The sequence below is a fragment of the Lindgomyces ingoldianus genome, assembly GCF_010093535.1.
Source record: "Lindgomyces ingoldianus strain ATCC 200398 unplaced genomic scaffold BDR25scaffold_10, whole genome shotgun sequence".
Lineage (NCBI taxonomy): Eukaryota > Fungi > Ascomycota > Dothideomycetes > Pleosporales > Lindgomycetaceae > Lindgomyces > Lindgomyces ingoldianus.
In genome coordinates, this window is record NW_022985171.1 from 1148152 (window position 1) to 1170590 (window position 22439).

General features: G+C 50.4%; 11 protein-coding genes across 11 annotated transcripts; 8 read left to right on the forward strand and 3 right to left on the reverse strand.

Annotated features, from left to right (window-relative positions):
- The first annotated feature begins 278 nt into the window (after positions 1-278).
- Positions 279-2635, forward strand: BDR25DRAFT_258398 (uncharacterized protein). The gene is made up of 2 exons (XM_033686532.1): positions 279-729; positions 778-2635. Exons 1-2 carry the CDS (start codon positions 373-375, stop codon positions 2485-2487), a joined length of 2067 nt encoding a protein of 688 aa, XP_033549733.1. The 5' UTR covers positions 279-372; the 3' UTR covers positions 2488-2635.
- A 238-nt stretch (positions 2636-2873) lies between these two features.
- Positions 2874-4765, forward strand: BDR25DRAFT_283481 (uncharacterized protein). Its single transcript, XM_033688053.1, has 4 exons — positions 2874-3195; positions 3245-3732; positions 3786-4071; positions 4128-4765. Exons 1-4 carry the CDS (start codon positions 3144-3146, stop codon positions 4616-4618), a joined length of 1317 nt encoding a protein of 438 aa, XP_033549734.1. The 5' UTR covers positions 2874-3143; the 3' UTR covers positions 4619-4765.
- Positions 4766-5300: 535 nt separating this feature from the next.
- BDR25DRAFT_12365 (nagb/rpia/CoA transferase-like protein) lies at positions 5301-7716 on the forward strand. The gene is made up of 4 exons (XM_033683735.1): positions 5301-5670; positions 5849-6063; positions 6391-6728; positions 6786-7716. The coding sequence occupies exons 1-4, from the start codon at positions 5528-5530 to the stop codon at positions 7509-7511; spliced, it is 1422 nt and encodes a 473-aa protein (XP_033549735.1). The 5' UTR covers positions 5301-5527; the 3' UTR covers positions 7512-7716.
- A 449-nt stretch (positions 7717-8165) lies between these two features.
- Positions 8166-10476, reverse strand: BDR25DRAFT_302495 (Vps52-domain-containing protein). The gene is made up of 2 exons (XM_033689804.1): positions 9922-10476; positions 8166-9871 (listed from the first exon to the last, which is right to left on the reverse strand). The coding sequence occupies exons 1-2, from the start codon at positions 10415-10417 to the stop codon at positions 8310-8312; spliced, it is 2058 nt and encodes a 685-aa protein (XP_033549736.1). The 5' UTR covers positions 10418-10476; the 3' UTR covers positions 8166-8309.
- A 205-nt stretch (positions 10477-10681) lies between these two features.
- BDR25DRAFT_302496 (translation initiation factor eIF-5A) lies at positions 10682-11786 on the forward strand. The gene is made up of 4 exons (XM_033689805.1): positions 10682-10767; positions 10911-11177; positions 11231-11363; positions 11416-11786. The coding sequence occupies exons 1-4, from the start codon at positions 10750-10752 to the stop codon at positions 11481-11483; spliced, it is 486 nt and encodes a 161-aa protein (XP_033549737.1). The 5' UTR covers positions 10682-10749; the 3' UTR covers positions 11484-11786.
- A 133-nt stretch (positions 11787-11919) lies between these two features.
- BDR25DRAFT_302497 (uncharacterized protein) lies at positions 11920-12414 on the forward strand. Its single transcript, XM_033689806.1, has 2 exons — positions 11920-12086; positions 12137-12414. The coding sequence occupies exons 1-2, from the start codon at positions 11973-11975 to the stop codon at positions 12245-12247; spliced, it is 225 nt and encodes a 74-aa protein (XP_033549738.1). The 5' UTR covers positions 11920-11972; the 3' UTR covers positions 12248-12414.
- Positions 12409-13806, forward strand: BDR25DRAFT_219859 (uncharacterized protein; the record flags this gene model as incomplete). The annotated part of the gene is made up of 1 exon (XM_033684982.1): positions 12409-13806. A coding segment is annotated over one exon (1398 nt), but the record flags the coding sequence as incomplete, so codon positions are not given.
- A 350-nt stretch (positions 13807-14156) lies between these two features.
- On the forward strand, positions 14157-15052 carry BDR25DRAFT_312775 (ubiquitin-domain-containing protein; the record flags this gene model as incomplete). The annotated part of the gene is made up of 6 exons (XM_033691327.1): positions 14157-14178; positions 14235-14282; positions 14396-14551; positions 14664-14682; positions 14721-14776; positions 14835-15052. The coding sequence occupies 6 exons, from the start codon at positions 14157-14159 to the stop codon at positions 15050-15052; spliced, it is 519 nt and encodes a 172-aa protein (XP_033549740.1).
- Positions 15053-16564: 1512 nt separating this feature from the next.
- On the reverse strand, positions 16565-18378 carry BDR25DRAFT_283500 (uncharacterized protein; the record flags this gene model as incomplete). Its single annotated transcript, XM_033688054.1, has 2 exons — positions 16668-18378; positions 16565-16594 (listed from the first exon to the last, which is right to left on the reverse strand). The coding sequence occupies exons 1-2, from the start codon at positions 18216-18218 to the stop codon at positions 16565-16567; spliced, it is 1581 nt and encodes a 526-aa protein (XP_033549741.1). The 5' UTR covers positions 18219-18378.
- A 1172-nt stretch (positions 18379-19550) lies between these two features.
- Positions 19551-20804, forward strand: BDR25DRAFT_283503 (ribosomal protein L1). Its single transcript, XM_033688055.1, has 2 exons — positions 19551-19856; positions 19908-20804. The coding sequence occupies exons 1-2, from the start codon at positions 19570-19572 to the stop codon at positions 20779-20781; spliced, it is 1161 nt and encodes a 386-aa protein (XP_033549742.1). The 5' UTR covers positions 19551-19569; the 3' UTR covers positions 20782-20804.
- A 32-nt stretch (positions 20805-20836) lies between these two features.
- BDR25DRAFT_302500 (palmitoyl-protein thioesterase 1 precursor) lies at positions 20837-22337 on the reverse strand. The gene has a single exon (XM_033689807.1). The coding sequence runs from the start codon at positions 21968-21970 to the stop codon at positions 20996-20998; it is 975 nt and encodes a 324-aa protein (XP_033549743.1). The 5' UTR covers positions 21971-22337; the 3' UTR covers positions 20837-20995.
- Positions 22338-22439: the final 102 nt, after the last annotated feature.

Sequence of the window (22439 nt, forward strand, 5' to 3'; positions counted from 1 at the left end):
ACTGGATCTTTTCATGAAGCGCTGTGGGAATGCTCCTCTGCCATTCCACTGCCAACAAAGCTCCATTTCTCCTACTGGATCTCCACATCTCAATCCAGTGTGAGACATTCTCGGCAAAACAAGGCGGGTTCTATTTTAATCCCGTCATGGATCTCTAATCGTCCCGTCATGGCCTGAGTGGAAGTTTTTGTTAACTCGTATCGATTGTTGCTATGGGCAACGGCTATTTATTTGTACCCATGATCTTCATACCCCATGTCTTTCACCACCCACTAGCAATCCTTTGCTAATTGAAAGCACCCCTCACTCGTTTTCGTTCCTCAAGGCTGTGTATCGAAGACGAGCATTCCTCAGTCTTCCGCCTCTGCAACCATGGGCCGCTGGCAGCCCTACCTATACAATCAGCAGCGCAACTCCATCTACGATGTCCCCGAGGTTTTCAACCCGAAAGCTGTAACTATGGCCAGTCGCGAGCCGCCTACTTCAAAGCCCAAGCAAGAGGGCCCGTTGGTCAACTTTAATCGTCATCCAGACTCGTACCTGATACTCCCCTATGGCAAGACCAATGCGAAGCCGATGAGCCCAAAGCACAAGGTTGCGATCAAGGTTACTCGATGGATCCAGCTCTTCTTACGGACAATCAATCTGTGCGGTGCCATCGGGATGCTTCTCTGTGGCATCTTCATAAGAGGTGCTCAAGATACGGAAGGATACATAATGAGGATTCCCGTATGTCTCCTTCTTCCGCTTAGAAAATACTGCTAACGGAACATGCAGCCTGGTATCGACATTATAAACTGTTTGTATGCCATATATCACCTCCTTAGGGCCGCGAAAGGACGCCCGCCAGGGAGTTCAGCGAGCTATCACTTCTTCGCCCTGGTCATGGATGCCGGGCTCATCCCATTCTACGTGTTCACTGCGATGCTCGCTATCCGTAACTACAACGAGGAAGCAGGGACAAATGGCCGTTGGCGAACATTTTTCCCAACCGATGAAGAGACTAATAAAGTACTCCATGCTGCGTGGCTCACTGCAACAGCACTTGGAGGTCTGCATTGCGCGTCCTTGTTCTTGGACCTGTACCTTGTCTTGGTCTTCCGTAAAATTGCTCGCCTCCCACCAGACATGAATCCTCTAGAGGAGAACTTGACATCTCGGCGTAAGAGGAAGCATAAGCACAAGAATTCTTCCATTTCGGCTATAACTCCTCTCACTGAAGATGACAAACGATTCAGTGCTATGAGCGCGGGCACAACGGTGGTTGGAAGCAGGCATTCTCAGGCAGACCCGCTTATGGGTGAGAAAGACTTACCGCCTCCAGATGTTAGCAAGGTGCCGTTCATGCACACGCGCACCAACTCAGATGTCGCCTACTCGCCACATACGCCCAGCTCAGCGCTTCAATCCCGCCATTCTTTGTACTCTCAGCCGGCGTCGGCTCATCAGTCCCGTGCAGACCTTCATCGTCGGCAAGACCTCTATCGTAAGGATGACTCGGATGACAACGAAACCCTGGCTCAACGTAAATCATTCCTGGCGCAGCAGGCTATCAAGAGAAGTTCAAGACCAAACTCAATGGTATCCTCGAAGCAGGAGTTCTACACGCCTCCGACAACCGCTGACAAAAATGGTGATTCTGACGACATTTCCCTCCAGGATAACCGCGAGAGCCTGCAGACCGACAATTGGTTCGTCCATGGAAGATCCGTTGATGAGCCGGAACAAGACCATTGCAATCCCGGAAAGAGGACAATGTTTCCTTCAAAAACCCAAACTCAGGGTTACAATGCGGTTCCAATGGAATACGACGTATCAGACGAAGAATTTGAGCCTCCGATGATGCCTCAGCCTCTTCGCATGAATCCGCCCACCCCGCCTCCGACTAAGACCTTCACCTCTGAAGCCAGGAGCACGCCTCAACCTGCTTCGCTTCAGAGGACCCATACGACAACGTCGATTTCTAGCGAGGCAACCTTCTCACGCTCTCCAACGCGCGCCTCCACGCCCAAGACGCGCTATTATGGAGATCTCAAGGCCGCTACCCAGGGAATCCGAAGTGGTGGGTACTCTCCAGCCAACTCGCCAAGTGCATCACCCACGAAGAGCTCCTTCACTCCAAACAACCTTCCCAGTGCGGTGAAGAAGTACACTACCAACTCACCGAGCACAGCGAAGAACTACGCTTCAAACTCGCCCCTTAGCTTGGACAAGAAGAACTACGCTAGCATTCGAAGAACAGGCGAAACGAGCTACACGCCTGTGAAAAATCAATCGCCGCGTGTTGTGAGCAGGTCTGGTGTGGACTACGAAGGGGACTATTCATTCGACGGGGATACATCAGACCTGGGAATCCCAGGACGCAGACGCGATGTCAGTGGGAAGGTTGCAGAGGAAGGGCGTGGTGGAGTTGCGAATCTAGCTAGTCGATGGGGAGGCATGAGAGGAAGTGGATTGACGTATCGGAAGGTCAGCGGTGTGGCGTAAAATGGTCGTGATTGTACTTTAGGTTTGATATGGTGTTATATGGGCATTGATTTTTGGTGGAGTTATGAACTAGGTGTTGGAATAGGAATTCTGGGCTCAAGAAGCCGAACCTCAAGTGTGTAATTCGATTAGGATTGGGAGAATCCAGACTCGCGAAGGTTGCAAAGCCATTGCATGCCTGGCTACTGTAGTAAATTAGAAACTTGAATGATCGTGCAAGTGTTCTTCTCGTTTGCCACTGCAGTCGTTGTGGGCTGTACAATAATTTCTTACACCGCCAGCTGACGACTGACGCGAGGCCCACATGACTTCGCATCCCACCCGTCCGGGCTGTTGGTCGCTCTGGAGGCTCTTTGTTCATTCACCCTTCAACGACGCGACATTGACCGGTCTAGACATCGTGTGCGATCTTTGTTGCTGTTCGCATTCTTCCCCTGTGTTCTCACAAGACGCCTGCACCCGCCGTTCGCGTCGTGGACATTCCGCGTTGGCCTGTTCCCCGCTCACACGGTTGCTTTTCGCGAGACACGTCTCCATCCTTCTGCACGTATCCCTAGGCTTCTAACATCAGGCTACTCAAACCTCAAGTATTATTCTCTCTGGACGATACGACTGCGCAGCTGCACTCTCCACGAGTCGCCATAGGATACGATTCGATGTTTAACGGCGGGCATGCGCTGCCCACTACATACCCCGCCACAATCATGAGTATGTCGCGTCGGCCAAGTCAAGCACACAAACTGACCGAGGCCACTAGGCAACCTGAATGCCGCACACCCCTCCAACATCTCCAAACTCTACAATCGCGATCTCCCAGACTCGCAAGAGTCCTTTGTGTCTGCTTCATCTAGAACATCGGCCGCGCCGCGCCTGCTCTTGTCGTCGAGTAACATATCCAATGCAACAGTTCCCGACACGGAATTCACGTCTCCCTCGTCCTCCAATGCGCCCTCGAGCCAAAGCCAGCTCCTGGAGCCAGCCATGCTGCTATCTCCGACCAGAGCTCGCGGTGTAAATTCGCGGCCGAATGCACCGCGGATCGAGACCGACAACGCGCCGCGAACCACTGACAAAACAGCGAGTCCCATGTCGATCGACTCCCCTGTGTTGGCTCAGGCATCTAAGAGAACTGCCAGTGGGACTGTGAAGAGTGCTGGATTGACAGTAGACAGCTCTGTCGCGGTCGCCAGCGGGCATAGGAGAACAATCAGCGTCGAGTCCAACTCGAACCCACGCATCGGAGAGGCATGGCGTGCATCCAATCCAAGACATTCGCTTGTAACTAACATATTATGTAGCTATCTGCGCAACTTCGGACTCGACTTTCCTATGCCATGGTCAAGGTGCAGAATGGTTGGGAGAAGCAGTCCCTCGAGGAACTAGAGGAACTCCCATCTCAGCGCGGTTCCCCAAACTCTACTCACGCGAAGAGTGAAGGGTCTCGGCTGCCCTTTGATTCACCCCAATCTACAGAGCGCCGACGCCGTCCCAGTGGTGTATCTGTAAACTCTGACCAGATGATAATGTCCCCAGGTCAGAGCAGCCCTTCAAGCGTTTCACGATCGCTCGCAGCCACTTCCTCTTGTAAGTTTACCCTCGAGTGAATTGCATACCCAATTACCTCTAACATATTACTGCAGCATACTGGCAGTCAGGACCGAGGTCTCAGAGGCAATCTTCGGCCAGCCAGCACACGGTCACCTTTGCGGAGACCGGCCCAGTATTGGCGCCTGCGCCTGAGATAGAACCCCGAAGAAAGCGTCGATCGAGTGCCTCTCATGCACCTCCACCTTTGCTGTCTTCAACTCAGCGTAAGCATTATAGCGACCTAGGTGGCGCACCTCGAACCCCAACCACTGCTCCCAGATCAGGCATTTTGAGAATGCCAAGTCAACAAGCCGAGAAAGATGCGGTAGACACGCTGCTGTTCATGAGCAGCCCCAACAATTCCAGTCGCGTGGCACACACTAGCATAGATTCCAAAGCTCATCCTAGTCCCTTGAGATCAGAAGCTGCTCGAACGCGTCGCGTAATGTTCGAGAATCACTCCATAAAGGACATCGCAGGTCAACAGCACAAGGCAAACATCGGGCAGTCCGGAGCCTTTTCTCGAGCAAATACAACGCGCTAGTTCTTACATCACCGTGTATCTCCACGACTGGCGGCTGTAACAGGCACAATGCCTCAGTAGCATCCCCACTAGGCCGCTCGACGAGAACAAGAACGACTGCATTGCACGGATGGCGTTGTGTGATACCCAAATATCTCATTGTTCCGCACACATTGATTCTATATTGGTTAGGTACACGCTATACTCTGCTAATTCTAGAATGAACGAAGATATTGTCTGCCGGTTTGAAGATACTGTTGACTTAGGCCCGGAAAGGAGGCTTATTTGGTGGCTATATGTATAGGAGCTATGCGTTAACTATTACTCACGCATATTTCCTTATTCAGGGTACCGCACGACGCTACGAACGTCATTATGAGGCTGTTGCATGTGGCTGATCTGTTTGTATATGTGGCGTTACCTATTAAAACATCGAACCACTTGTCGAAATTGCAACACAGCGGACTGCCTCAACTCCTTTAGTTATCACGAAGCTGCTGTCAAGCAGAAGAATCCCACTGTCATGATTACGTCTCCAGATGAGATATTGCCCATCATGCATCGCGAATTGCGGTGTTCCAAGACGCTGCTTGAGTGCTTAGGTTTCTCACTTTCTCGGTTCCTTGCCGAGCCTCGTGCGGATCACCGCCCCGGCGCATCACACATGGGCCTGGCTCGAACATAATCAGTCCACGTCTTACATCTCGCATGCTTCAATTTCTTAGTCAAGGTTTGCAAGCATATAAATACCTGCGCCTTCTGTCCTCCTTTTCTTTTCAGACTGGTCAATTGATTTTCACCCCTTCTCTGTTTCCTCTTTCCTTTGTCCCAGCCAACTCCGCAGTTGGAGGAGGGCTACAATCAGCTTTCCCGCCTTCCAAGCTTGCTTCGGTAGGTTAAGAGCATCAGAGATCATAGAAAGGGTTCAGAATGTCGGCTTCTGCACTGTTGAAGAGTCGGGTGAGGAGACCGAGTTATTTGAAGAAGCTTGCGAAGGCGGAGGATCTGATTGATATGTTTCCACATGGTAGTTATATTGGTTGGAGTGGGTTTACGGGAGTTGGGTATCCAAAGTAAATCTCCATTTCCTTTCTCTCATGCCCCTTCCTGTTCCAACATATTTGAATTCCCTTACCTCTTTTCATTTTCTCGTCTCAGTTTCAAAATGTTGGGGATGCGGAGACAGCGCACAGAGTGGAGCCCGAGACTTCTCCGAACCCACACAACTTGGCTCTAACGCATCCCTGCCAGAATGATACCAAACGCGCTAGCGGATCATGTCGAAAAGAACGGCTTGCAGGGACAGCTCAAATACAATCTCTTCGTTGGCGCGTCCTCGGGTGCTGAAACGGAGAACCGGTGGGCAAGGCTCAATATGATTGAGCGGCGCTCTCCACATCAAGTAGGCAAGGAGATCGCAAAAGGTATCAATAATGGACAGATTAAGTTCTTTGATAAACATTTGAGTATGTTTCCGGTGGATTTGATGTATGGGTAAGTTACAGTGAAGACCGGGTGAATGGAATGGTCCAAGTAGCGGACCTCGGGAATGGTTTCGAGGTGGACTTAGATTATGGATGCTGATTGAAATGCCAGGTTCTATACGTTGCATAAACCACAAAACAAGCTTGATGTCACGATTGTGGAGGCGAGTGCTATTACGGAGGATGGGGGCATTATTCCAGGAGCCAGTGTTGGCGCAAGTCCAGAGTTGATACAGATGGCTGATAAGGTAAACATCAAAGAACCTTCTTCGAATTTCAAGATTAAACTCTTTCCGTAGATCATCATAGAAGTCAACACAGCCGCCCCATCCTTCGAAGGCCTCCACGATATCACCATGACGGATCTGCCTCCTCGTCGAAAGCCTTATCTGATCATGTCCCCCGAAGACCGTATTGGCACGCCGCACATTCCCGTAGACCCCGAAAAGGTCGTTGCAGTTGTGGAATCGGACTATCCAGATCAGACCCAGCCCAACCACCCCGAAGACGAGACCTCGCGCGCCATTGCAGCGAACTTGATCGAATTCCTCCACCACGAAGTCAAGCATGGCCGACTCCCAAAGAACCTCCTCCCACTCCAATCCGGCATCGGCAACATCGCCAACGCCGTAATTGGAGGTCTCGCTGTACGTCCTTCCTAGCCTCCTCCTAAATAACTGAACCTGCATCTAAAACTCTCACAGTCAGGGGGCGCGGACTTCAAAAACCTGCGCGTCTGGACTGAAGTCTTGCAAGACTCCTTCCTCGACCTCTTCGACTCCGGAAACCTCGACTTCGCCACCGCAACGAGCATCCGCTTCTCCCCCAACGGTTTCGAGCGCTTCTACCAAAACTGGGATTCATACGCCCCAAAACTCCTCCTACGTTCCCAGCAAGTCTCTAACTCTCCCGAGATCATTAGACGGCTGGGCGTCATTGGCATGAACACGCCCGTCGAAGTAGATATATATGCCCACGCCAACAGCACCTGTGTCATGGGCTCCCGGATGCTCAACGGCCTCGGCGGCTCCGCAGACTTCCTGCGCTCTGCAAAGTACTCCATCATGCACACGCCTAGCGCCCGACCCACGAAAACCGACCCTACAGGTGTATCCTGCATTGTCCCCATGTGCACACACATCGACCAAACTGAGCACGATCTAGACGTGGTAGTCACCGAACAAGGGCTCGCGGACGTGCGCGGCCTCTCACCTCGCGAACGCGCGCGTGTGATTATCGAGAAATGTGCGCATCCGGAGTATCGGCCGATTCTGAAGGATTATTTTGAGAAGGCGGAGTTTGAGTGTTTGAGGAAGGGGTGGGGTCATGAGCCGCATTTGTTGTGGAATACTTTTGATATGCATCGACATTTGAATGATTTCGGGACGATGAAGTTGCCGAAGTGGGATTTTAGGGGGTATGAATCGTGAATAGAAGGTGATGAGGGAGAGGGTGTTGCAATGGAGGATGGATAGAGAATAGGGAATAGGGAGTAGGGAAAGGGGTTTTTTTTTTGAGAACTTGGTGTTTAGGTGTAGTTAGATGATCCGCTAGTCGGCTGAACTAGAACATATCTATATACCTGGAATGAACACGCTCTGTTGAGTAACACATTCTCGAACAGTTCACCTTACAGTTCTCAAAACCGTGTGAGGTTCGAGTTTTTCAAGACTGTAGTAACACCGCGAAGCCCTTCACAACAAAATTCAAGTCTATCTAACATTATAAAATTAATCTTAGACCCACTTTATCCGCTAAAGGGATCATAATGGGTGCGTAAAATGGGATAGGGTAAAGAAACAGCGACCGAAACTCTAACAAGAATACAAACATCTTCACTCCGTTATTGCATTCTTCATAAAATTGAAAAGATATTTTAATTCTACATACCAGCTTGCAAAAACTGCATGAAAACAGTAAAGGTGTGCTAGAGATGGCAAGATTCTAGCAGCCTGTCTTAGGGTTCTAGTAGTGAGTTACTAAATTAGAACATTAGGCTAAAAGGATCCCAAGATGTGTGTTGAAAGGGGAATGACAGTACAGATATAGCAGATTGGGGGGATATACAAACCAGGAATCCCCTAATCAAGTATCAAATTGCTTTGCTAGTACATAACCAACAGTTCACCCACCACGTCGAATAATCAGTTGATTAATATCGCAATCCTACACATGCTCTAACGCTAACATATATCCACCCCATCCAAAAGTCGCCAAAACACAGCTCCTTACTTCTCAAAAGCATCCCTTAACTTCTCGAAATGACTCCGAATCTCCTCTCCCAACCTCCCCTCTGTATCCGCCAAAATCGTACAAACGAGACTATAATTATTACACAAGAATCTTTCTCTCTTCCTATTATCCGAAATTCCCTTACTCAGCCTCGTTAGATATGCTTCAAACTCGCTTCGCAGCCGCGCCACGCTAACACTGACGGGTTCGTCATCGCCGGCTTCGCTGCTCAATGCCAGGATACCTTGGAGCAGGTTTGCGAATTTCTGTGTGAGGGGAGTCGGGGCGGTTGATTGCGCGTGGGTCGACGAGGAAGGTGATAGAAGCGCTGCAGCGCCACCGCCGGATGGACGGGTGGGGAGAGATGAAGTGAGTTTCTGTAGCGAAGTGCAATGTTGGTCGAGGATTTGCTGAAAGCGTGGCCAGAGCAGCATGTTTGTTGCGTTGATGTAGGATTCTACAGTCGGGACCTTTCGGCGTTGGAGTTCGAAGGCGAAGTGTTGGTTAAGGCGGACACAGAGCAGGATGCCGAGAGTGTCCGTTGTGGATTCCGTGAGTTGTTTCGTTAGGGATTGGCCGAGTGAGAGGGTGGGTTCGAAGATGGAGGCGAAGGTTCGGGATATTGCATGGTAGTTTTGCGATGGGCTGAAGTAGGTGGTGAGGAATGTGTATTCGAAGGAGGCGTTATCGATGATGGCGAGGTTGAAGGACCGGAATGGAACTTCGAGGTAGTGCGCACCTTTTTCTTCTTCGGCGAGGTAGGCGGTTAGAGCATTGGGAGAGGGATTTTTGAGATGATCAAATCGTCGACCTAGAGAGAAGGCCTCGTGGGATGGGGGTAGGGTGCGGTTGTTGCCCAGAAGTGGGCCTCGTTTTGCGCTCGAGTCTTCCCCGAGAACATCATGTTTATCCAGGGTCTGTAATTTGAGCTTCTCCAGTGCTTGTCGGTACCGCGTAAAGTGGTTGAGGTAGTACCAGCGCATAGTATAAATATATGCTTGTGCGATCTCTTGGGAAAGCTGTGGTTGGTGCCTTGCGAGAAAGGCATAGAGATCTTTGTACTTCAAGAACGCTTGCTGTTGAATGATTTGAGCGTTCATGCTAGGGGACCGGATGGCTTTGATTTGAGCGACAACGTAGTCGCGGATTCGTTCGATGGCCTTGTCTGTCAGGTCGTCGATCAGGGGCTTGATGTCTGTTAATGCCTTGACATCTGGCTGCTCTTTCGCTTTTGCATTTGTCGTCTTTGATCGCTTTTCGAGCTCTGCCAGTGCTCGAAGGAAGCCTTCATCCACTGGGCCTTCAGCGATCTTCTTCACGACGGCTGGTGAGATGCTGATATCTTCTACCGCCGGTCCAAGCAGCTTTTCCACGACTTTCCGGTTCTCAAGCTTCGTATTCAGAGCTATCGAACGGTTCTGAAGACTTTCAATCTCCGACGACACCGCTCCAAGATCCGACTGGAAGTTCGTCAGATATGCCTCCACGGACTTCAGGACCTCATCGCAGGCCAATATCGATTTATGGAGATCTTCAAACTTGTCCTTTTCCTTGTCGTCTGCAAACACCATGAGCAAGCTACATAGGAATTGGGATATACACACGAACATTCTTCCACTGACTGCGTGCTATATGTATGCACAGGAGAAGAGTGCCGTATCTCAGGCGTATCCGACTCTATCGCCGCAAACTCCTGCAAGCTCAAACCTCCAAAGTCTATGTCTTCAACCACCTCTTCTGGTTTCTTTGGTACTGGTTCAGCTATCTCATCGCCTTTTATGACAGGGGGTTTGCGAGGAGGCCTTCCTAGTATTGCTTCTAGCACCTGTAGGGGGTCTGAGACGTTCGGGGGCACTCCACCAGTTCCCTGTCGCCTCCTGCCTGCGCCATTGGGTAACCGCGAGGTCGACGGGAGGCTTGTGGATGATGATGACGGCGAGACGAGAGAGAGAGAGGAAGATCTGGGGTTTATGCCGGGTCTTGGAGGTAAAGGACCGGGCCCTGAAGCCTGGTATGGCCGCCGAGGTGCGGGTGAATAGGACTGGCCACGAGGGGGAGGCGTGCCCGATGGCGTGGAATGGGCGGAGAAGCGGTCCAGCCACATGCTGTGGCGTGGAATGTCAGTTTGCAGGGTCACCGAAGCATTGCGTGTGGGAGTTAATGATAATGAGGTCTCAAACGCCGCCGTGAAGGTCGGAACCGTTTCGATTGACATAAGCAGCCGGCTGCTCGTTTGGCCGCGCCGGCGCTAGACAAAGACCGGACTAGCGCTCCGAGTCGCCCCTCCGCCGCCTAAGTCAAAATGCAGACACGACAGACCCTTCCCAATCCACTGACTATAAGGTCCCCTTCCTCACCCACCACTACTCCCCAGACCCCAACACCCGCCTCTGCCTCTTCCTCAACCCCAGTCGCATCTCACTCTCATTAATCACCATGGCCGACGATGCGCAGGTACGTTGCTGCGCGTTCCCTTTACATGTGCAATTTTACCCCACCTTTTATCGATTGCCGTCGCCAAAATGCGCCCAGGCATCGAAGTTGCTGTTGCGTGCCCACTCATGCCGTCCTCCATCTGCTAACAGCGTCGCCTACAGCATGAGCACACGTTCGAGAGCGCTGATGCCGGTGCCTCTCTCACCTACCCGATGCAGTGCTCGGCCTTGAGGAAGAATGGCTTCGTCGTCATCAAGAACCGCCCGTGCAAGATCGTCGAAATGTCCACCTCCAAGACTGGCAAGCACGGCCACGCCAAGGTCCACTTGGTCGCCATCGACATCTTCACTAGCAAGAAGTTGGAAGAGTTGTGCCCTTCCACTCATAACATGGATGTCCCCAACGTCCGCCGCCAGGAGTACCAGCTCGTAAGTGCGCGCGAGGCTCACCGAGGTAAAAATTTGCTGACAGAGCATTGTAGCTTGACGTTACCGACGACGGCTTCCTCTCCCTCATGTCTGATGATGGATCTACCAAGGACGATGTCAAGCTCCCCGAGGGTGAGGTTGGCGAGAAGATCTCCAAGCTCTTCACCGAGGACGGCAAGGACACCAGTAAGTGCCAATTCGCAGCGTATGCTACCAACACATACTGAAGAATATGTAGATGTCATCGTCCTCACTGCTATGGGTGAGGAAACCGCTATCGACGCCAAGGAAGCTCCCAAGTCTTAGATAACTGCGTTGGACAACAGGCCGTTGGCAGCAAGGAGTTGTGGAGTGTTGACGGGCCTCTCGGAAAAGCCAGGGGGGCTCTACGCTTTTCCTATTAGAGCCTTGTTCTGCGTGGTATCTTTGGCAGTCTCCAAGTGCTATCCTTGCGCCTCTGCTGATGGCGACCAATTTTAGTGGTTCTTCGGAAGGGTTTGGGTTTCTTGCATTGCCGCTTTCATATAATGGGGGAAACGTAGTCACGAATCTGTCCCTTACCCTAGAATATCCCCATTGGCAATGATGACAAAATGTGCTATGTGAGAAGTTTGTAATCTGCGCACTAGTGAGAATATCTTAGTGAATGTGTGATTGCCTAATTCGCACTAGCGGAAAGCGAATCTCAGATGTGTATCTCGGCAGAGAGACTTTCCTAACTTCATCTCATCTGGACTTTGAACGCCTCTCGACTCACCACCTCGATGAATCCGGCACCAGAGCGACTCTTTATCAATGGACTCTGCCAGAACTAGTGGACCCATCTGCGGCATCGAAAATTGCCGCTCTCGAGTCTATGAAGAGGGTGAAGACGGGTACCTCTACTGTGAAAACGGACATAGGAAAGGAGTGAGTCAGGCGGCTCAATTGTTGAATCTAACAATTAACCATGGATTCAGGAGCTCGTTGTCGGGCAAGACGATGACGATTTCACCACTGCGGCTCGACAGAAGACGCGTGCACAGAACCCCGAAGATGAGTCTGAGAGGGTGTACCAATGTGCGTTGTAGTTTTCGACTTGATAGCACTCATTCAGATCTCATTACTCAGGCTATCATGTTCTGTTCGAGGATATTTTGCGTGCGGGACTATTCCGCAGTCGAGTCCATGTTCCATAGATGCATAAATCTGTCTTTGGTGGGACCTGCTAATCCGAAATTTAAATGTAGACTTCAAGGGCAACCAAGCATTCGACCTATACTTAAAATGCCTTCAATTGATACTGCGACGCCAAGTATGGTTCTTGATTCACGAGAAAGGACTTCCTGCCGAACTGGAGAATGTTGTCATTGACCTTTGGGCTCTGCGTATCCTCCAGCTCGAGGAGCAAATTGCCGATGTTCATGGTTACGATTCTCAATCCCACGTATTCAGCACCTCCGAAAACGACCCAGTGTCTGAAAGAGAGACTACAAAGTCTAAAGGCCGGGGTTCCAAGCTGAAAAGCACCCCTGGGCTAATCGACATCCTTGCGCTGTCCTACCTTGGAATATTAACGCTGCGATTGCCGGTTACTCCTGGTGATATCCTCTCATGGATTAAGACCAAGAAGATGCCATATGATAAAGCCATTAAGTATATCCCCATCGCCATGAGAGATCGGCTGCCTTCAAATTATCACGCTATCTTAGACCCAAACGCTACTCTGAAGCCTGAACGACTCTACTCTGCTGTCATTGATCTGGAATCAATTTTTGAGAAAGAATACGGCCTTGTGTGGCCCAATATTAATAACCACCTACTTTTATTTCGGTACCTGAAGGACTTGGCCCTTCCGTTAGAGTTGTATGAAGCAACAATTCGATTAGCCGGCTATCTGAACTACGATTTTACGTATCCTATAGACGGGCATAGAAGGTTGGGCATACGATACCTTCCAGAAGCCCAGTTAGCAGCCTGCCTTGTGGTATGTGTTAAACTTATGTACCCTCTCGACGGCCAACGGCGAAACCCGAAAACAATATCTGAACCCGCAGCAATTGGAATGAATTGGGATGACTGGTACGAGCAAATTAGCTCCACAAGGCAAAGTGGCTTTGGGTCCGCTTCAACATACACCACTGATGATCTCGTGGAATTGAGAGAACAGGACGTCTTCGCGATGTCGGGAAATCAGCTGGATCAATACCTGGACTGGTATCAGGATACGTTCATCGATGAAACCCGGACTGAGCAAACCGAAGAAGGGGACTTTCTAAATGCATTGTACAAATTATTTCCGATCAATCCAGAGCCTAGGTCAGAGCCCCGCAACACCCCCTTGGAGAATCTCGCGGATGCAGAGAAACTAAATCTGGTGAGGGCAATCCATGGCAGGATCCAGCATCGACAGGTAATCGAGGAGGGCAAGGAGAGGCCTGATACAGTGAGGCCTGGGGAAATGTATATATACTATCCGAAAGAGAAGGAACTACCAGAGCAGGCCAAGCGATTCTACGGGGAAGTTGCTAGGATTTCGGGTTTGTCGTTGGAAATGCTTATCATGGCTGTGTTCTTTGCGGAGAAGAAAATTGAGAAGTGGGAAGCCATCCAACGAAAGAAATCGAAACCAGACGTGTTGGGCATCTAGATGTACAAATTTGTAATTTCAAAATTTGGAAAGCTGCCTCATATTTTCGACTTTTCAAAGCTTGAGAATTAGCGCGGATGCCTCGAGGCAAATTGGAAATTGGGTCTGGTCTAAACGTGATCTTGCCGAAACATTTGATCTAAGTCTCTCTTATCACAACATTCGGCTTGTGGAGTTTTATTTTCCTCCGAGTGTATATAAACGGCAGGGGTGAATGGGTTGCCACGTGATATCTACTCGCTTATATAATCTCCTTTAGCGAGTGGGTCCGTGCACACACTTCGAATTCGAACAAACTCGCCGCTCCACGACCGCGCGAACTTCATACAGGATCCAGCAGCACCGCCAACATGCAGATCTTCGTGAAGACCCGTAAGAATACCTCCAAAATTATGCATTTCAGTCAACTTGCTCACCAATGTTTGTAGTAACGGGCAAGACCATCACCCTCGAGGTGGAGTCCTCCGACACAATCGGTTCGTTCTCCACACTCGCCTCTTCCACCCCCCTCGAAGTCCTGACAGGCTTCCCAATCACTGTTGCAAAATCCTACATTTGAAAAGACATGGCGTTAACAACCAATAACTAGACAATGTCAAATCTAAGATCCAGGATAAGGAAGGCATACCCCCGGACCAACAGCGCCTAATCTTCGCCGGCAAGCAGCTCGAGGATGGCCGCACACTCTCCGACTACAATATCCAGAAAGAGTCGACCCTGCACCTGGTCTTGCGTCTGCGTGGCGGTATTATTGAACCGTCGCTGAAGGCATTGGCTTCGAAGTACAACTGCGACAAGATGTTCGTAGAGCCTGTATATGTTTTGATGTCAAAGCAGGAATGCTAATGAATGTATAGGATCTGCCGTAAATGCTATGTACGTTGAGCCAGCCGGTTTAACTATATCGATGGAAGAGCATGGGAGGCTAATAGTATCACAGGCCCGTCTCCCACCGCGTGCTGTCAACTGTGTAAGCTCTTTTCGCTGCACACCTCACCCCCATCCACAAACACTAACATATCCACTAGCGCAAGAAGAAGTGCGGCCACAGCAACCAACTCCGACCCAAGAAGAAGCTGAAGTAAACGGATCGCATCGGCGCATGGGGAGTCGGGATGGCTGGAACAAAGCAAGCAGTTCAGTACGAAGCGATGGCAAGCATGGATGGGTGGAAACATGGCTTTTATACAGAGCTACCGTGCTCGCTACTGGCAGAACTAGGTTTGCAAATATGCAATACATGTAGAGTGATAACTCGAACCCTTTTCTTCTTCTTCGACCGGATTGAGTGCATATCCCACTAGTGATCACTAAGATGAATGAACTCCAGCATATTTGAGAGATATTGGGTCGCCAGATGTGATATTTTCCACATCTAGAAAGCAAATGGTGGCGCAATTGCGTCACGTGAGTGCGCGCCACATTCGCATAATCAATTACGTCATATATCATCACATCACACAAAAATTAGATCCTAGGTAAATTTCAAACTGATTGCTATCCTTTTCATGCAAATCTAAGTATATTTGTAACTATGCTAAGTCAAGAAACAATGCTGGTTTTGCCTTCGTGATATTTTTAGATTAATTAGTACAAGCAGGGGCGAACCGTTCTGATTGGGGCCATGGTAGGAATCCTTTTAGCAGTCTGTGTGCGCAACTATGGAGAAGGAAATGTTGCCAACAACTATCTTCAAGGTTGTTAGCTTTAGGTTACCACTACATCATTTTGACAACGATACGCATCACACATGGCTTTGACACAGTCTTGCAAGAGTGATTACTCCATTTTATCTAAACTGAAATACACGTCTCCTTCCACATGCCGCAGCATGGGACCGTAAGAGCATGCCAAACTTTTCCATCGCAGATGCAAAGGTCATCCATGTAGCTAGAAGACAAATTGTGATGGGTTCGTGAGGTCGCGACATTGACATCCTTCCGTCCATGCATTGACCGTCTGTGAGAGAGAGGCCAACATTGATAAACGCACAGGATGCTCGATGAGAGACAGCATGTGGTGCGTGTTGGTAGAACGCAGGCACACAGAAAGGAAGGGAAATTAGGAGTTCTGAGTCCGGGAGCACGGGTATCGGTATTCACCTCAGAATCCAGAAATCGAACAACTAAAAGAGAAGACGTCCCGTGAAATCCAGAAAATCGAGTATCCGGCCATAGGAGAAGAAAGGGAAAATCCGAACATACGCGTTCGTCCAAAAGAGGAGTGTCGTGGCATGGTGCTTTTAACAAACGACAAAAGACACTCGTTTCGTTGGATAGGGGGGAAGCAAGTGAATCGACATTGCTCCGAAAATGCAACGGCCTAGGAAAAGGTGGGGAACAGGAAGGGTAGGGTACAGTACAGAAAAGTGTCTGGGTATGGCAAGGTGTATGTGAAGACATGTTTGTGAATCGAATCGAATCGAAGGGGGAATATATGCTTGAATCGAATGGGTGAATGGGTGAATGGGAAATGGGATGTGGTATCAACAAACGCCTCGCTATGCATTGATGGATGGGTTGCTGGAAATTAAGGAAATTGGGTTGTTTGTGCTTCATGGGGATGATACAGAATCCGATGTGCAAGGTGGATGGGTGGGTTGTGTTCGGTGTGAGATTCTTGGTGCTGGGTGCCTGCGAGAAGGCAATAAGAGCAAGGCCATCATTGCCTTTGTGTCGAGGTATATATGGAGGGTGCGCGTGGTGTTTGTACGAAGGGTGTAGACGGCTAGTGGTACGGGGAGTCAGTCTGTATGAGACTAGTGTCGTGGGCGCTTCCAATAGTATTGCTGTTAAAGCGTTGATAAATGTTAGTGACATCAAAGGATTAGTCGCTTGGCTAAGTTTCTAGAATAGACTAACCTTATGTTGCTTCCTAACAGCTCGGAGGCCAGTCCCGCCCATGCCACCAGTGACAGCGTCACGCCTCATCTGATCCGTATCCATCTCTGGAAGATAGTAGAACTCACTCTCGAGAGGCTTGCCGGCCGCGTCCTTTCCCAATCGAGGAATCTCACCAATACAAGGTATGTCATCCATGAGCTTCTTTAGGTCTTGCGTGGTGAGCTGGGGAGTCGGAGTAGAGGCTTCACTGCTGTTTGCGCTCCTGTCTCCTGACGATTTGCGGGCACATGCCTTGAGCTCTGCGGGGAGCTGGCCATGGATGCCAGAGAGGGGGATAGAATGGACACGGGAGAACGCAAGCTGATTGATGACGTGATTTTTGATGGGTGATTCCTTGAAGCATAGGGACTCGGAGCTTGAGCGTTGTTGGGGAGACTGAGAGGTAACGAGGGGTTTACGGCGTCGCTGGGAAGGGTTTATTGACCGAGTTGGGGTGGTTGTGGAGAATGACGCGAGGCGAGGGAGAAGGTTGTCTCCGCAGGGACCGAATGAGAGCACGACAGGGTCGTTCTCTTCGTCACCATCGGAGAAATCATCTGCTGCAAAAGATGACAGAATGCTAATTTGAGTTTTGGGATCTTGGGCAGAAATAGAGCGCGAAAGGGCTGGACGGAGAAAGGTCTCATTGTTAGCAGGCGTAGGGCTAGGGCTTGCAGCATCCTCGTCAGCAGCGTCAACATCCTCATACACTTGGACGGAGGCTAGCTGGGCGGACCCCACGAAACTTGGCAGTCGAATCGGGCTCTGAGAGACTGGCGACCTCGGAATGACAGGAGGGCTGGAGGCGAAGTGGTCCTGGGTTGATCGGCGTATCGGAGACTCGTCCTCGTTCCATGTTCCTTCCCCAGTCTCCGAGTCCCATGAGAGCTTCCTTCCATTTGTGTCTGGCCACGCGATCATTACGCGAGCATCTTGAACATCCAACATGATCTCTGCGTCCGGATTCTCCGACGTGTACGTCTCCCCTTTGCTCAATTCGTGCACACGGCCTAGGGAATGTATCATTGCACCATTCCAACCCAAGCACACGATCTCAACATAGCCATGTGGGTACAACGCGCTCGGAGCGTGATACGCGGCCTGGACGTGTACACGCGATATTAGGCGATTTGCAGACAATTGGTGATGTGAGGAATTAGAAGACCTTCCCATTCGAATAATCTCGCCATTTGCGGGAAGATTCAGGATAGATACGGCTCCGAGGGGGACACGCTCTGAGAGGGTTGAGATGGTACGTGCCAGACTTAGGCGTGCATTCTGAGGCGACGACGATGCTAGGATGCCTGTGGAAGAGGTGGGAACTGGTGTGGGATAGTACTTCAGCTGCTGTTTTGGGAATGAAGGGGATTCTTCCGCGAATTTACGTTTCGAGGATGTTGGACGCGGAAACGGTGATGACGAGAGCGGCTCGAACGCGGGGAGCAGCGATGGCTTCCGCGTCGACTCTGGCCGCTGCGAAGGTGACTCAGAGGGCAATTGGTCTGCACGACTGCCAGGCGAAGAGTCCATCGTGCAAAGGATGCGTGAAGACGCGAACCAGGGCGGCCGTGTCAGGCTTCTATATAAGCACCGCGAAGGAGTGAGCCGTGGTCGAGGCTCGGACACCCGGGACGACTCAAGAGGGAGATGCTAGGAGAAAGAAGAAGAGGTGTGGTGGAGTGTGTAAGAGGGGGTCAAGGTGAAGAGGCCATGAGGTTAATTGGGAGGAGGGAACGGTCACGTCGGAACGACCATGCGGTCACGTCGCGGTTGTGGAGTTTTACCTACGCTCCGCGAGTAGACGCGCTCCAGCGTAGAAGCTCGGACGTTGAGCTCCACACAGGAATTCCTCCCCGGCGTGCACAAATTCATTATTTTTTGCAAGGATTGCAGTCGTGACGGCTCAGCATTACGTTTGCTCCGCAAAATCGCTGCGTTTCTTCCTATATCAGCTTCTTCAAAGCAGATTTTCGGTTCATGTTCAATCTTCAAATGCCATCCGGTGTTCCTCGGCGAACAAGATCTCGTTCATAATGCTCCGTGCTTGTGCACAAAGGTTCACGCTTGTCACGCTTGTAATAGATATTACTCGCTCGGTTTCTGCAGTGCCTTCATCTCTTGTCCCGCTTCCCAACCCCTCCCCACGCCGCATATCGTCTGGATTTTGGCCGCGCCCATTGGCCTCGGCCATACGCGCTGTGGATGTGATCTTGCTCGCAGCAAACATAATCCTGAATTGCGTACTCCGTCCCTGCGGTGAGAAATGGTGTCCTGCTGAATCGCCAATTTTAGGCTGATCGGGCACAGGTGGATTACTGCGTATCCAACCACAGCATCAGGCTGCGAAGAAAAGAAAATATGTTCGCAGCGCTCACTTCGCTAGCACGGAGTCGATGATGTCGGGCCGCAGCTGCAAGGAGGCCCCAAGAGAGTTCCAATGGAGCGGTATAGACGCGTGCTCAAACCGCGAGGGAGGCGGGTCTACGGTTTCGGGCGTGAGGCTTTGCAATACCTTGGTGCGAAAGGGTTTCATATTGAAAAATGCCGTGGGCCAAACGGGGTCATCATCGCACGAGAAGAATATCTCTCTGTGATTCGAAGGCAGATATTCTGTGCGAATGCATGCAGGCTAGGTTCGATACGAGTGGTCTTCGCCGGCTTCCTGCATCGCATGCTGAGGCGTGAAGGCGCGAGACCATCCTGACGCGCGTTTATTGGTCAGTCCAGTCTCAATCATCTCCAAAAGCGGTAAACGCTTGGCTTGATCACGTGAAGAACCTTCCCCGCGTCGTGTCGGAGAAAAGAAACCCCAACCTCCGTCGAAATTTTCCACAGTTCCCATCCGGTGCCACTACAGCTTCACCTCAAACTCCCAGCAACCATGTCGAAATTCGTGGTAGTCAAAGGCGCGCAAAGCGATACTGCTCTCACAACCAAAGTCACCAGCGGATCTCCTTACCAGTTAGACCCTGCCCAAGTCGAACGAGCCGCCAAAGGTCTCCTAGGGCACATGAAGAAGCATGCGATACTGAAGGCAGAATCCGCGGACAAGAAGAATCTACTCGCAGCAGACGATGGCGATTCCGAGGAGGACGATGCACCCATCTATTTGACTCTCTCTACAAAGACCCACGTCAAAGACGAGAATCGATTGAAGCCGAACAAAATGTCTGTTTCGATCGTCATCCCCACGTTGACCAATTTCTGACTTTTCTCCAGCCCACTGTTCCATTCAATACAGCCCAAAAATGTGCGGATCTGTCTTATCGTGCGCGAGCCCCAGCGCGAATTCAAAGACCTCATCGCAGATTCTTCATTCCCTGAGAACGTCAGTGCGAAAATTTGCCGAGTCATCGACGTGAACAAGCTCAGAACGAAATACAAATCATTCGAGCAGAAACGACAGCTACTCGTAGAATACGACGTCTTCCTAGCCGACGACCGAATCATCACAACCCTCCCAAAAGTCCTTGGTAAAGTGTTCTACTCCAGTAAAGGCAAGCGGCCAATGCCCGTCACGGTGACGAGACAGAAAAAAGGCACGAAAACAAGAGTCACAGCAACACCACAGGAAGTCGCTCAAGATATTGAGACGACGCTTATATCCACTTTGGTCAATCTGAGCTCCTCTGCAAACACTACGGTTAAGATCGGCACGCTTTCCATGACACCCCAGCAAGTATCACAGAATGTTGGAGCGGTAGTGTCGCACTTGACGACGAGGTTGATACCGAAAGGCTGGAGGAATGTCCGCGCGCTTCATATCAAGGGAGGCAGCACAATGGCGCTGCCAGTCTGGCTTGCGGATGAACTGTGGCTGGATGAGCGGCAGGTCCTTGATCAGCCATGGACACCTCCAATTAGAGACGGAGCTCCTCGTATCAATGAGAAGAAGAGGAAGTTTGAGGAGTGGGAGAATGAGTTGATTGATGAGGAGGAGCTTGCGGAGCGGAGGTCGAGATCGAAGAAGTCAGACAAGATGAAGGCTATCAATGTTACCCCGAAGGAAAAGGCTTCGATTAGTAAGGAGCGAAAGAAGAAGATAAAGAACGAGGCGATGAAATCTGTTCAGGCACCACTAATCGCTAGCTGAAAACTTGCACGCACAGAAGTCTGTATGGGAAGGGGTTTCAAGTTCATCCTGGCGTTAAGATGGTATGCAATATAGTTAGGTGAGTGGTTAAAAGCCTAGGCGAACTTGATCCTTGACAATAATATTCAAAATGATCCGATCTGTGCAACCCGGCGCAGCAATAATGCATATCAACCGTATCAATAACGCCATTCCACAATATTTGCCTTCGATTTTACAGCTCCACAATTTCTTGCAGTACTTCCCCAACCACCTCCCAAGCCGCCTTTGGAGGAGCAAAATACGTTTTAAACAAATAAACTAACTCCTTATCATTCAACTGCATATGCCCTCCTTCCGTCGTCTTGAACACCAAACCTCCCTTCTCATCCAACTTCTTCAGTCCAATCCAATCCTCTTTATAAATCGTCCTATCCCGCAAGTCCGTCACATCTCCACTCGTCAAATTCGTCTGCGCAAACCACCCACTCTCCTTCGGAATCACCGTCGTATCGTCTTCAAAAACATACATAATAAAATTATCCAAACTTGCGAGATTCTCCGCATATGTAGCATTCTTGCCTTCGCGCTCGTTATTAATGTCTGCGAGGAAGTTCGAGTGCTCTAGGTACTCGGAACTCGGTTCGCCAGTGGAGGCGTTCGTGCTGCGGAAGTACTGCGCGGGAACGAGATGTGATTGCACGTAATCGGACCAGGTATTCGTTCTAAGCAACGCCATTGCTCCCTTACAAACCCAGTCCGCCGCACCACAGGTTTGATATTTTGCGATTCCGTTGTGTTGGCTGCCGAATGTGATGAGGTTCCGAACAGGAGGTAAGTTACACCGCTCAATATATCCCCGGAGAAATTGTCCGCCTTGCGAGAAGCCCAGTGCGTTTACGGCTGGCGCCGTGGAGAGTATAGGGTGTGAGGCGAGGTCCTCGCAAACCTGGGCGATTTGGAGGGTTATGTTTCCGAAGAATGTTGCCGTTCGGTCGGAGCCAGGGTCTTCGTCTAGCCGGATGTTGTAGACGAACGTTCCGGGGTTGGTTTCGTTTGCTAGGTCGCCGACCGATTTGAGGCCGTCAGCATCGTAGTTGTCGCCCAGGCCGTGCCAGATTATTAAAGGGAGCGGGGAGCGTTCGGAGAGCGGGAGGATGGAAGCGGAGGTTATTAGTAGGAGCGTTGAGAGGGGTATTAGGCGGAGCATTTTAGTGGTGCTTTGAGGTTAGGATGGGGAGCTGGGCTTTGGAGATGTACGTCGTCAACGAGCTTGATTGGTCGGAGAAGCGTTATTCCGTTATCGGGATGGTCCAAGCTCCAATCTCATATCGTGATTCTCGAGTTTTTGGAGAGAGATATACGTAAAGCGAGAGCTAGTAATTGGTTGTGCAATGAAAGTGGAAGCTATTTTATACTCAACTTAGAGAGGCTATTATCACCCTCGCTTTTGATAGAGTTTGTGTGTTAATATTTATCCTTTCACAGCTTGATATCATACAACATCATGGCCCCTGGATTTATAGAGCTGTGCTTTACATCCAATTCTGCTTCTGTAGCCTTGCACTGGACATGAGTTAAGAAAGAAGTGATGTATTGTGGACTGAAGGTCTGAGGAGCTGTGTGATTTATATAGTATGATGAGACGCCAAGACCAAGGCTGATTGGGCAGCCCATCG